At 46.4% G+C, this 13,371-nt stretch overlaps 1 protein-coding gene across 1 annotated transcript in view; it reads right to left on the bottom strand.

The window, feature by feature from the left end:
* Positions 1–11,546, bottom strand: part of SMYD2 (SET and MYND domain containing 2) — a gene marked incomplete at its 5' end in the record, with an annotated part of 30,995 nt that extends 19,449 nt beyond the window's left edge. The window contains 3 exon segments of the mRNA XM_014590653.2: positions 516–576; positions 3,266–3,376; positions 11,483–11,546. Coding sequence (XP_014446139.1) covers positions 516–576; positions 3,266–3,376; positions 11,483–11,546 — 236 coding nt within the window.
* Positions 11,547–13,371: the final 1,825 nt, after the last annotated feature.

Below are 13,371 nucleotides of genomic sequence, written 5' to 3'. Positions count from 1 at the left end.
CTTCTTTTGTTCCTCTGACAAGTGGAAGTCACCAGGACATGAAATCTCAAGTGTCCATTAGCAATGAGGGTGGGGATGAGTGACGATGACGGAGAACAGGACTCGGTCTGGTCAAGGGCCCTCCAACTAGGCCCTGGAAACTGTGTCATGGTCAAGCAACTGGACAGCTTTGATTTAATGCCTTCTGTAAGGACATCAGCTGTTTCCAGGACTGCAATTCAGCAAAGACCCAAAAATACTCAGCATGCCAGAGAGCCAGCAGCAGACAGCTCGGGATGCAATAATTCACCCTGGGAGTTCCGAACTCCGCTCGGTTTCCTAACAACCCTGTCAACTCAGAAAACCTAAGTGGAAGCATTTTTCAAAACAGCACACAGACCAAATAGAAATTAGTAATTAGGAAAACCACAATCCCTACTAAGAGCACAAGCTGTCCCTTCCTTTCTTTGATCCTGCTTGATCCACAATGACTTTGCAGCCAAAATAACTGCCCAGCTGATCACAGAAAGACTTACGTGACTCAAACTCCTTCACAGCTAACAATTTCTCTGAAGGCGTTCTCTCTGGGTGGGTTTTCTAGTAATTGGAGAAGAAATCACACAGATAGAGATTTTAGCAACCAGTGTTAAAGTATCACTTTCAATTTTGTATCAACATGAAAAAAAAAAAGGCAATAATTCCCAAGGAAGTAAATGAAACTATACTCGGGGTCTATGCTGGGCTCTGGGAGTGTTTGCAACATCCAAACCCAAGATGCTCAAAAAAGCCTTTTCAAGTGTCTGTGCATCCCTAACACCCTGATAATACTATGCACATAGTAGGCTCAAAAATGCTTAGGATGGGAAAGAGCAGAGCCAGAAAACAAGTTTTTTAGGCCCTTACTTAAAAGGACCAAGTCCACAGACAAACCATCCTATTTATTATTTCTCCTTCTAAAAAGGAACAAAATCAAACCCCCATCCATTTTACACTTTCTTTACGCATAGGCTAAAATGATCTGTGTTTCAAAAAGAACACTTTTGGTTGTATCTGTGAGCCCAGATTCACTTTAAACGTGTTGCTGGCTTTGTTCTAGACACCCCAAGAGGAGCCAACAATAGTAAACCTGCTAGGCTTTGAGAACATGAATAAACTTGGTGTTGACAAGAGTTCAAACACAGAGCGCAGGAGCTGGCCTGAGGCTGCGTCTTTGTAATCTGGCTATTCAATTTGGGGATACAGGTGGTCTAGCAGGGCGCTCTCACCTCCCTAGTTAACATGTTAAGTTTCCCCTGGGCAGTTGGTAGCCGGTCTCCCCTAATCCTTTGCAAGCTACTAGAATACAAATGGTCTGTTTTTTTAATCATCAAATCCTATAGAGATAAAACGATGGTCAGGTAACTTTTCACTTAATACACTATTAGGAGTAGTAGTAATTATAATAAAAGTTGAATGAAACTACTATAAACTCATCATACAATTCAGGCTACGGCTCCTGGTGCCAAAATATTTCAATAGTTCTTTTTAGGAGCAGAAATCTTCCATTCACAGGATCCCTTTCTATAAGATTAGTAAGTCATCGCCTGGGAAAGCTTTTCATTCAGGAAAGTACAGCGGTTTCTTCTGAACTCTTAACCATAGCACTCGAAATAACATCAATTAAGGCAGGGCGGGAGGGGGGCCGTCAGATTGGCCCACCACTCCCAAGACTACACAGATGGCGCTGAGGGCTTACTTACCCTGACACCCACCCAGTCACACCACTGCCTTGTGCTTTCTCTGTCTGCTCAACCAGTCTGCATACATTTAAGGATCACTGTTATTAAGGAGCTCAAAGTCAACCTCCTTTAGAGAAAAAGCAATTCTGATCTTTCAGTGTTACTCCACAGAAGAGCCTCGTATGGCTTGGCTTACTCTGTGCTGGCAAAGTGGCACTTCGGCAAGCACCTGACCCAGGCTGAAAATAGCGTTCGGATGACCTCAGAGTTTGGAAATGTTCTACTTCTGTTTATGCAGCCGGATCCTAACTTGGTCTGGGCACAGAAACATGCAAATCATGACAATCACATTTGGTTGGGATTAAAAATACAGAAACATTGTAGGGCAGCAGGGGGTGGGGGGGGCACTGGAAGATATCTGAGAGAGGTAGATGTGAAAGCTTTGAAAGACCTGCAGCACCACCGCCAACGTCCTCCCTAGGATGCAGAAGCAAAGCCCCATGGATGTGTGCCCTCTGAGCTCCATCAGAGCAGGTTCCATGGATGTGTGCCCTCTGAGCTCCATCAGAGTAGGTTCCATGGATGTGTGCCCTCTGAGCTCCATCATGTGTGCTGTCTGAGCTCCATCAGAGCAGGTTCCATGGATGTGTGCTGTCTGAGTTCCATCATGTGTGCTGTCTGAGCTCCATCAGAACCAGCTGGCTTTATGCAGGACAAGTCCTGTGGTGTTTCCAGGTCTTCCTTTTAGTTTGGGCCTTCAGAGATCAAGTGACTAATGAACACGTAATCGGTAAGGACTGACCAAGCAAAGGGGAGAAGAGTCGTCTTGGCATCACCTTTGGAGAAAACTGTTGATGGCTGTCACTTATTATCATCAGGGGTTTCTCTTTCTTTCCTTCTTCCCACACCCCCCCCCGCCCCGCCCCCAGGTTTGTGAACTCTTCCTTTCCCTGCTTGCTCTGTTTTTCTTTCCTTCTTCCCACACACACCCTCGCCCCGCCCCCAGGTTTGTGAACTCTTCCTTTCCCTGCTTGCTCGGTTTTACTTTTCCACTCTTTCTCTTCTTTGCAGAATGGCATCCTTCGGGTTGTCCCAACCAATTTCTTGCCTGCCTATGAATGGGAAAGGAAGGAGAAGGGGAGCAGAACAGTGCCCAGGATGGAGGCAGTGGGGACGGGATGCACTCTGCATGTCAGACAGCAAAGAGGGAAAAAATCTCAAAGCTTACCAGCCAGTCCACCACCCTAGGAAGCTCTAATTATTTTCAGTCAGGTTTTTCATGCCATGAAAGGCCATATTTTTCTATGTAAACTTGTCTCAAAAAAAGCTTTGAATTTAAAAGCTGTGACTGTGTTCCTATTCTGGGGTAAATAGATCCTAACTGCAGAGAGAATGCAACAAACTAGCTCATGCCTGGAGTGTTTTTTCCATCCCCTGTCCATGCAATGTGACAGGAAATGGAATCTAAGGATGTTTAGCAAGAAATGATCATCACAGGTCACTCATCTTTCTGATGTTGGAGAGAAAAATAAGATAAAATGCTCTTGAACATGAGCCATGTTTCTCACCTGTTTGGCCAGAATCCTTGCAGTCAGCCTTACAGTCTCAGAGGGATTCCAGTTTTCTCCAAAAACAACCATGGGAGAGCATTCCAGTTTGTGCATGGGCCAATCTTCTTTCTGGGAATATTAAAAAAAATACATATATTTAAAAACCCACACGCCCTGGAATACAGTGCCAGAAGAGAGGATGCACTAAGTCCACCTAGGTGAGGTCAAGGGAAGTATGTTTCCTTTTGCAAAACATGAGGATGTTCATAAACACTAGAGATAAAAAACATCCTTTAAGGTAGATATTATATGATTGCATAACCTTGACTTGGGCCTGGCTAAGGAGGGTGGGATGATGGCATTTGTTCTGTAATTTTTTTTTTTTTTTCATCAAGCATCTCAGGGCTTCCTGCAGCCCCTCATTATCCCAAACAACACACAGACCTTCCTGTTATCTGTGTAAGCTGACATATTGCAGGGGTGAGAGGGTCAGGTATTAGCCATTGGTTTGGCTCTGCTCCCGTATAGTTCTGATGGCTCTGTTCTTAGGTTAAGGCAAGGAAGTGACAGTAATGGACCCAGAAATTACACACACACACACACACACACACACACACACAAATGAGGGCTTTGTCAAGGGTCTGCAAAGAGTCCAGTAAGGACAACTATTGGACATGTTTAGGAGTACAAAAGAGCATTTGGTAAAATGGTAGCATTTCTTTCTCTCATATGCCTTAACATTTTCCCCTTAGGCAGCCGTACACACCCCTGCAGCCTCCCCCTCCCTAGCCTCTGCTCCAGGCACCTTAAGGGACCTGCCAGATCACCTGTCAACCAGCACTTTCCCCACCCCTCTCCCTTCCCATGCTTCTGCTGCTTCTGAGTAGTCTCCTCCCCTGACACACTAAGTATTTTTTAGAATTTTGGTTCAGTATCTGTCTCCTCCATTACACTAAGGGACCTTAAGTCCGTTTTGTCCATAATGGCAACCCCAGAACCTACAACAGTATTTAGGAGGCACTCAACAAGCTGCAGAATCAATGAAGATGTCTTCATACCTTGCTCCCACATTCCCCCTATCCAATCCCAAAAAGGAGGGACACCATGTCACTTAATGATTTAATGAAATAAATGGCGCAGCCCCCTGGCTCAAGTTCTGTGCCAAGGTGTTCTGCAGAGTTAAATAACAGGGTGCCGAATATCACTGAGAACAAGGAGAGAAAGAAATGGCAAGATATGCACAAGGGAGGAGTGGATCTGTTTTTAGCCAAAGCCTAAGATGCGAGTATGGTGACAAGTATGGTGACGAGGCAGCGGGGGGACATACAGCAGGGGGGACTGGCTTCCTGCAGACTAAAGCAAAGAGGAAGACAGAGAGGGAAATGAGGACCACCAGCCCAGCGGGGGACAGGAGATAACTGACGACTACTGACAAGTGTCTACTATAATCCAAGAAACTCTAAGAAAAGTCTAATTAAGATAGGCTTCCTATCCTAACAAGCCTTTAAATGGTTGGTTTTCTGAATTCTGGGTGGTGCTTTGGTGTTTACCAACAATGAACTCCAGGGAGAAACAAGTTAAACATTTATTAATGTAACTTGTTCATCACTTATTATAATCAGTTTATTAATACAATTTAAAACAGATGCTAGTATCGATAATACAAAATATTAACATTTATTGATATAAATGTCCTCAAAGGGAAGGGAACCTAACTCCCAGGAACACTCTGGGGGAAAGTAGCGCACTGTCAAATGGGAGGGCCACTGGTCTGAGACGCAGCGAACCCGCGTTCTTGTCCCCACTCTGCAGCAGGGTAGCTGTGTGATGCCGGAGCGGCCTTCTAATTCCTTTGCACCTGTTCCCTTGGCTGCAAATAACATGATCCCCAAGTTACTTAGCAGGTCCAGAATTCTGAGTCTGTGATTTTACACCTTCTAACAGTGATAATCAGCCACAAAGCTCGAAGGCTACCAACGAATGCGGGACCTTCACGTTGGGAGAACTGGGCATTCATGTCAACACAAAGGGTCACTGTGAGGACCCGACAAGCTAATTCATGAAAAGCACCCAGAACAGTGCCTGGCACACAGTGCGCTCTCAACAGGCGTTGGCAATTGTCCATCTACTGGGTCGTTCATTCAGTAAGTGCTGCTGCATCTGACCCTCCTCGAGGCAGGGGTGGGCCATGATTCCCTTGACTTCCTATAGAGGATGATCAGGTCAGAACATGAGGTAAAGTAAAAGCACTTGTGAGTAGATACAGTCCCGCACACTGCAGGTAAATCAGGAAGCTGGATACATTTGGGGACATGCAGAATTATATTAGTTTTATCAAGGGAAATGAACCAACATAATAATAAGCTTTACTTTCTTTTTTGAAGGGGATGAGAGATGTGGGTTAAGGGAAGAAGGAGAGATACCACAATGGTACTGCTCAGCATTAATTCTTAAATAAAAAATGGGGGGAAAGGAGGAAAACATGTGGTAGAAATGTCAGGCAGGTTTTGAGTATATTTTGATAAACTTCCTTCTATCACAATCCATATAGCTTAAAGACCCTGACAGAGACAACCTGCCCCAATCTTGACCGTGAATAACTATAAACAACCACACTGGATAAGACTGGGAAAAGAATTAGGTTGGCCTGATGAATAGTAATGAGTATTATTAATTATTAGGTTAGTAATAGCTTTACTTGTGAATACTGGTAGTTTTGCTGCAGTTATTTTGCAGTACTTTGTGCTTTTTAAAAATATTTGTGTCCGTTTTTCCAAAAACATTTCCTATTTTTCTTCAACATTCAAACTATTACTCCTGCCCTGATATAAAATTTAATGTAAACTAAGGTCCCATTTTCCAGGAAAATGATACACATGTACAGGAAGGATTCAGAAAGACACACACCAACATATGTTACTAATGGCTCTCAAGGGATACGATTATGGATACTCATTCTTTTCTTCCTTTAGTCTGTAACCTTCTGATTTTTGTATACTGAGCGCAGATTCATTGTGTAATAAAATTAAGCAATCAAATCGACATAAAAGTAAGAGACAGGCCAAGCTGCAGTAGCACATGCTGGATGCCACTGCTCAGCAGGCAGAGGCCACACGGGAGACCCAGGTTCAATTCCCGGTCCACCCTGAAAGCCACAAGTGGTGCACACCTGTGGTTCCAGCTACTCAAAGTTGAGACAGGAAGTATAGTGACCATGTCTAAAACAGCACACAGACACTTTTTTTTTTTTTAGTAAGATATGGCCTTTTCTATAATCTTTATAAACTTCTAATTCATTTTCAGTCACAAAAATAACTGTTATACATACGAGTTTCACTTTTGTGCATGGGCGAAACTGCTTAAAGATGCATAGAGTTGAAAAATGTTCTCTGGGTGGACCAGCATTTCCCACACTGGAAGGGGGATTATTATGGCACCTGGTTTTCTGCTGAGCAAATGACACACTGCCTTTCTGGATAACGAGACTGGGTGTTGATCCTGAATCCCTTTTCTAACTCTAGCATTTGGTGTTTCTACTGTTCCAGTCAAGCGTTCAACACAAATACAGTCTACTTGTATACATGCAGATGAGATTTCTTAAAATGTAGAAGAGCAAGAAAATGTCATAGAATTGCAACTTTCTACTAGCATTATCTTTGAGAGGGAGAGTACAAATGCAATCGGGATCCTGACCACCTCACCTGAAAATGACAGTAGGCGGCCTATGCTTTGCTTGTGGTCCCATTACAGGAGTGCTGGGATACACTCAGAACTCACACACACACACTTTCCTACTGGTGAAGGAATTTAGAAAGAGCAGCCCAAGTCCTATGGAAGGTCAGTAGGTGGCGTGGAGGTTAGGGACCTGGATCCCATGGCCTACAGTGTTTAATTCTGGACCCTGTGGCTGGGAAAATATGCTGGGTGCATGTGTGTGCATGCCCAAAATTCAGAGAAGAGAATGGTGGAGAAAGGACTGCAGCATGGCCATCCACCCATTTCTCACTTTGCCTCTCTTTCTCTGTCTCTCTCTCTCTGGTGAGTGCATGCATCCTACAGCAAACCACCCCCCCCCTTAAAAAAAAAACCTCTTCCTACTTTAAAAAGCATATTCAAAAACGCTCTCACCTCCATATACAGAACACAGAGGGTTTTTCCCCCTAAGTCCCTTAAAGTTAGAGGAATCTACACCCTAGAACTCTCTACTGGACTATAATTACTCTACATAGTAACTTCCTAAAACTGTTCTCTTGAACATGTCATGGTACAATTTAATGCAACAATCAAAGAACTGAATAATATACCTATTTTTCCAGGCATATTTATAAAAAATAAACATAGTTCATTAAAACCCACAGGTTACAAAATAAGCCTAACTAAAAAGGAATTCCCATTTCTTTTATATCTCCTTTTGTTACTCTTTCATGCAATATCAATTAAAATCTGTCCTCTGGCACCATCACAAGAGTCAGGTGAACCAGGAGGGAAGTATAGGGGACAGGACTGAAGGTATCAGATAAAGCAAAGCCCCAAAGCACCATGGTAGAGAAGAGGTGTGGCGAAAATGAACGCAGCGACTCAATGTCCTGAGATGCCTCATTTTGCCAAAAGGGAAAGCCCTCAGAAACAGGGTGCTCCTTCGGACTCTTGGAGAGGTGTCTGGCCAACATGTGATGGACACACACATGGCTCTTCCCTAAGGCCACTTCCCTGCCTCTGTCATTCCCACAGTCTCCTGGCCGGCCCTCTGTACACTGAGCCTGTGAAGCATGGGCCCAGCTCTGCCACTGCCTGACCGTGGGCAGGTCTCCCCACCACTCAGAACATTGTTTTCTTATTTCCTGATGGGTTGGTCGATAATTTCCACCCAACTCCACCATCTGCTGTGTGGCACTGACCACCTGATGACAAGAGAGGGTTCCTGTTTCAAGGTGGCCCAGCCCTTCCCTAGCAGCAGGGGGCCAAGGAGGAGAATCACCTTCCCCACTGCAGCTTCTGTTTGGTGCCACCTGCTATTCTTTGGGGAAGCCTCCCTCCGCTTTGATTGCATCCAAACATTCTCAAGCCAAACCCTGAAAACCTTTTCATCTGGAGCAAAGGTCCCAGCCTCCTCCCTAAAGACCTCTGCATGGAGCTGTGGCCTGCCCTTTCTTTCTAGCGCTTACTTTCACTGGGCTTTTAAGCCTTCTTTATCTCATTAAAATACGCTGCCCCACACTTAACTTGCTTTTTCAGCACATGAAGATGAACTATCAATATCTTTTTTTGTTTGTTTTAAAAAAGTATTTTATTTAATTATATTCATTGTCATTATTTTATTGAAGTTGATCAGAGAGTGTCAGAGAGAAGGAAAGTGAGAAAACAAGGTGCCCGGTAAAAGACTCGAACCACGGTCAGCCATGTAGGAGACTAGCCACCTTAAACACCATGCCACCTGCTGGTCCCAAACTATCAGTACCTTAATGGTCATTAGTCTCTTCCTTCAGAGAAGGAGACAGATGAAACAAAAACTAAACTTCCAGGTCAAATCCTGCCTGCCACCTCCAGAAACGAGAGGCTTCAGGAGCTGCAATATCACTTGTCACCAGAGAGGGTCCTTTGGTCATGAGACCCTGAACAGAAGCACAGAGAAAAGAACTGTGGAAGCACTCACCAGGGCTCGAGGTGCCTTTGCCCAGAAGCTGGGAAGTCGCAGGGAAAACGCTCTATTGTGAGGCTGGACACCACAGGCTGTCTTGGCCTGCAGCCTTTGAACATTAGAATCCCTGAACTCTTTTCTCCCTCCTGGGGTTCCTCGCTGCCCAAGCAATTGCCTCACTATGACGTGGCCACCCATGTGGCATCGCTCCAGCAAGAGAAGGCACAGACTGCAGAAGTAGAGGCACTGGGTACATAAGGGCTGGGGCTTTTGGCTAGTGTGAGCCTCCCCCAAAAGAGGATGCCCCTCATTGTGTGCTCACAGATCATTTCTGAGTCTGTAGATCTGGGAGACTAGGTCGTGGGGAAGGGGAAGCATAATGTGCATCTCAGTGTCTGCACCTGGGCCCTGACAATCACCAAGACACTGTCACTCCGCGAGGCCCTAATGGAGACAGCTTAGCAGAGCCCTCGGGAGACAGAGTTAACTGCGTCCCTAACTGGCTCTGACGCTGGCATCACTGATCCCAGCCTCCTCCCTAAAGACCTCTGCATGGAGCTGTGGCCTGCCCTTTCTTTCTAGCGCTTACTTTCACTGGGCTTTTAAGCCTTCTTTATCTCATTAAAATACGCTGCCCCACACTTAACTTGCTTTTTCAGCACATGAAGATGAACTATCAATATCTTTTTTTGTTTGTTTTAAAAAAGTATTTTATTTAATTATATTCATTGTCATTATTTTATTGAAGTTGATCAGAGAGTGTCAGAGAGAAGGAAAGTGAGAAAACAAGGTGCCCGGTAAAAGACTCGAACCACGGTCAGCCATGTAGGAGTCTAGCCACCTTAAACACCATGCCACCTGCTGGTCCCAAACTATCAGTACCTTAATGGTCATTAGTCTCTTCCTTCAGAGAAGGAGACAGATGAAACAAAAACTAAACTTCCAGGTCAAATCCTGCCTGCCACCTCCAGAAACGAGAGGCTTCAGGAGCTGCAATATCACTTGTCACCAGAGAGGGTCCTTTGGTCATGAGACCCTGAACAGAAGCACAGAGAAAAGAACTGTGGAAGCACTCACCAGGGCTCGAGGTGCCTTTGCCCAGAAGCTGGGAAGTCGCAGGGAAAACGCTCTATTGTGAGGCTGGACACCACAGGCTGTCTTGGCCTGCAGCCTTTGAACATTAGAATCCCTGAACTCTTTTCTCCCTCCTGGGGTTCCTCGCTGCCCAAGCAATTGCCTCACTATGACGTGGCCACCCATGTGGCATCGCTCCAGCAAGAGAAGGCACAGACTGCAGAAGTAGAGGCACTGGGTACATAAGGGCTGGGGCTTTTGGCTAGTGTGAGCCTCCCCCAAAAGAGGATGCCCCTCATTGTGTGCTCACAGATCATTTCTGAGTCTGTAGATCTGGGAGACTAGGTCGTGGGGAAGGGGAAGCATAATGTGCATCTCAGTGTCTGCACCTGGGCCCTGACAATCACCAAGACACTGTCACTCCGCGAGGCCCTAATGGGAGACAGCTTAGCAGAGCCCTCGGGAGACAGAGTTAACTGCGTCCCTAACTGGCTCTGACGCTGGCATCACTGAACTGCTCACGGTGCAGTCTGCAGAGGAGTTGAGACTCATTGTGCAAAAAACATCGCTCGCATGATAACACCATGAGTGCCCTCCAGTTCTTAAAATCCAGCCTCTCGTAGGTTAGAACAACAAACCCCTTTAATAAAAACATGCCATTTTCTTTATTTCTTGCAAAAATCTAGGTGTGGCTCCAGCCTGAATGATACACCTCAACTTCAGTATGGACTGTAAGATTATTATTATTAACTATTAAAGGTTGTGCGAAGAGATCGCTTTCCCCTAAATCGTTAGAACATGAATGTGTTTTCTATGGAATACCTCAGCACATTCTGTGGAACCAGTGTTTACTGTAACAGTTTGGGGAACATCACTCTTAGTCCCTCAAAGAGGCTACCAAGAGGCTACTCAATCTCACACAGTAGGATTTGCCTGGGCCTATCCATCAACCCAGCCTCCTGAGCCCCTCCTCCGGCCTCCCAGGCCTTGGCTCCAAATACCAGGTTGGAGCAGCCGCCCTCTGGTTACGCAAAGGCTGTGCTGGGGCTCACCTAAATCCAGCTGCAAAGCAGGTGGGGCTCGAGGGGCCCAAGTGTGAGGGAGAGCCTGCTACAGAGATTCATAAACACACAGATCCTGGACAGCGAGAACTTCAGAAATGTAAAGACAACATTTTCACACTTTTCATTGGTTATCTTTGTACTTTCCATCATTGCTGGCAACCTCGGCGGCAAGCGCTACACTTTGGTCACACACCTGCCTGCGCCTAACATGGTTTTCGTCCTGCCTTTTCCACTTCTGTGCACCTGCATGGAGCCCCAGACTGTGACTGCCCAGTGCCAGCTGCCCCATAGTCCTGGGGCAGCACCCACACAAGGGGACCCAGCCGCATCCTAGGCCACAAGGAAGCTTCCCAGCTCTAGCTGCAGGATGCTGCGGAAAGCCATGACACAGAGGAAGATGTTGGGGTCCCGATCTTCTGAGGAAATAGGGCCCTCCCTGCCAGATGGCCCAGTACCTACCTGACACTCCACATTGCAGTAAAATGCCTGCTTGCATCTTCCACATTTGGACAATCCTTCTTTCCTTAAAAACAGAAAGGACATTGTAGTGGCGAGAGGCGCAGAGACAACTGTGAAGCAATAGTAAGACCCTTGGGCTGGAGGGCAGAGCCAAGGGTCATCTCCCCTCACTCTCCCACCAGATGCATCCCCCCAACACACACACACACACACACACGGAGATTTTGACCAGAGTCAGTCCCAGGAGTAGTGAGTCAGTCAAACAGAACGTGCACCAACATTTACTTAGCCCTGCCAGCTTAGGGTCACCATCAAGAGACAAAGGACGGACACTCTGACTTAGTGACCCTGGCCTGGGACACCTCAACTGTTGGCTTCATTTTGCACTTTTATTATTCAGTAGCTTGGGGCAGGTCCAAGGCTCTTATGTCCTCAGTTTCTCATCAGCTAAGGAGGCACAGCAGTAAACAGAACCATGCTGTGGTTTGACCCCATGAAGAGGGACCATTAGGATACACCGACCCTGGTGAAAACGCCATGCAAGTGACGGTTCTCATATGAGAGCCTGCAAGTGATGACCAGACAGCACGAGTGTGCCAGAGCCGTCCCGATGCTGTCTAGAAAGCTACATTTAAAATAATGCCACCTGGCAAGCAGGGCATGTTCTTGGATACAGTATTACTGGATCCGCCTGGTACACACACCCACCTTGTCAGTGCACAGTTCTGTGACTCTTCTGAGTCTTCATTAATTAGGTCAACTCGACCTGCTCCTTGCTGTATCCCTAGCTTCCCATGAAGGAAAGGGATGTTGTTGTTCCCCAACTATGGGTGCTAGTGCATGTGCCTGAGACAAACCCAGCTCTTCCAAAAACCTGGCAAGCCACTGAAGTAAACCACGCACTGTGAAACTCTTTAACTTTTTCCTTCGGTGGGAAACAGCCACATGGTTTAAGTTAGAGCACGATCTAGAAAGCCTGCCATCTGATTCTCGCCCGCGTGCTGAAGCCAGCTCTTTGACTCATGGAGATGCTGCCACCAGGAAGGGCACTCTGCTGCTACAGGAACTGCATTGCTACAGAGCCACCTTAGGCCACCGCGGCCCTCCTCCCCTGCAGCCCGGCAGCCCTGACACGGATAGAGCCGCCTGAGGCCACCGCGGCCCGCCTCCCCTGCAGCCCGGCAGCCCTGACACGGAGAGAGGGGTGAGTGTGCGGCGCGGCTGGCATTTTCCATGGCAGAGTTAGACATCGTCACGCTGCAGGATCCTCCGCTGCTTCCCATCAGCGAGTGGCAGTCACCACACTCCTCCTACGGAATCAAGAAAGTGTTCCAAAAATGCCACCGTGGGAGCTTAAACAGACTGCCTCGCAGCTTTCGTGACAGCACTTGGATTGCAAGAAGCAGTCTGAAGAATGTGTGGGAGAAAAACACATCTTGGGTTGAGGCATAAATAAATATTCCAAGTTTGCACATCTCAACAGTTCGAGAAGGAACCCACTCATTTGGCTGAGTGGATTTTTCTGGTCTGAAATACCCCCTGAAGGGAAGGTCGGAAGGGATCGAAACTCCGACTTCACATTTTGAAACATAAAAGAAACGAGATGCTCTCAGATTTTATACTGAGGGAAAAGGAAGTACAGATCGGCGAGGGCTATGTGCTGTGGACGCAAAGCAACGCCCAGGCCTGGGAGGTAAAGAGTAGCAAGGCCATGGGGATCCTGCAAACTATTTCCAAAAAGAGGGGCTTTGGACACAAAGGTGGGGAGACACCAGCCCTAAGGATACCAATCTGAACCGTCATTTTTTTTTTTTTTTAATGTTTGAGGTTTTGTTTCTGTAGGGGGACAGGTTCTAGACTTCTATGCGACTCTGTCTAAAGCTACTAAC

This window comes from Tupaia chinensis, unplaced genomic scaffold (assembly GCF_000334495.1).
Source record: "Tupaia chinensis unplaced genomic scaffold, TupChi_1.0 Scaffold000473_1, whole genome shotgun sequence".
Classification (NCBI taxonomy): Eukaryota; Metazoa; Chordata; class Mammalia; order Scandentia; family Tupaiidae; genus Tupaia; species Tupaia belangeri.
Note: the sequence above shows the minus strand (reverse complement) of the source record. Positions and strands in the feature narration are given on the sequence as shown.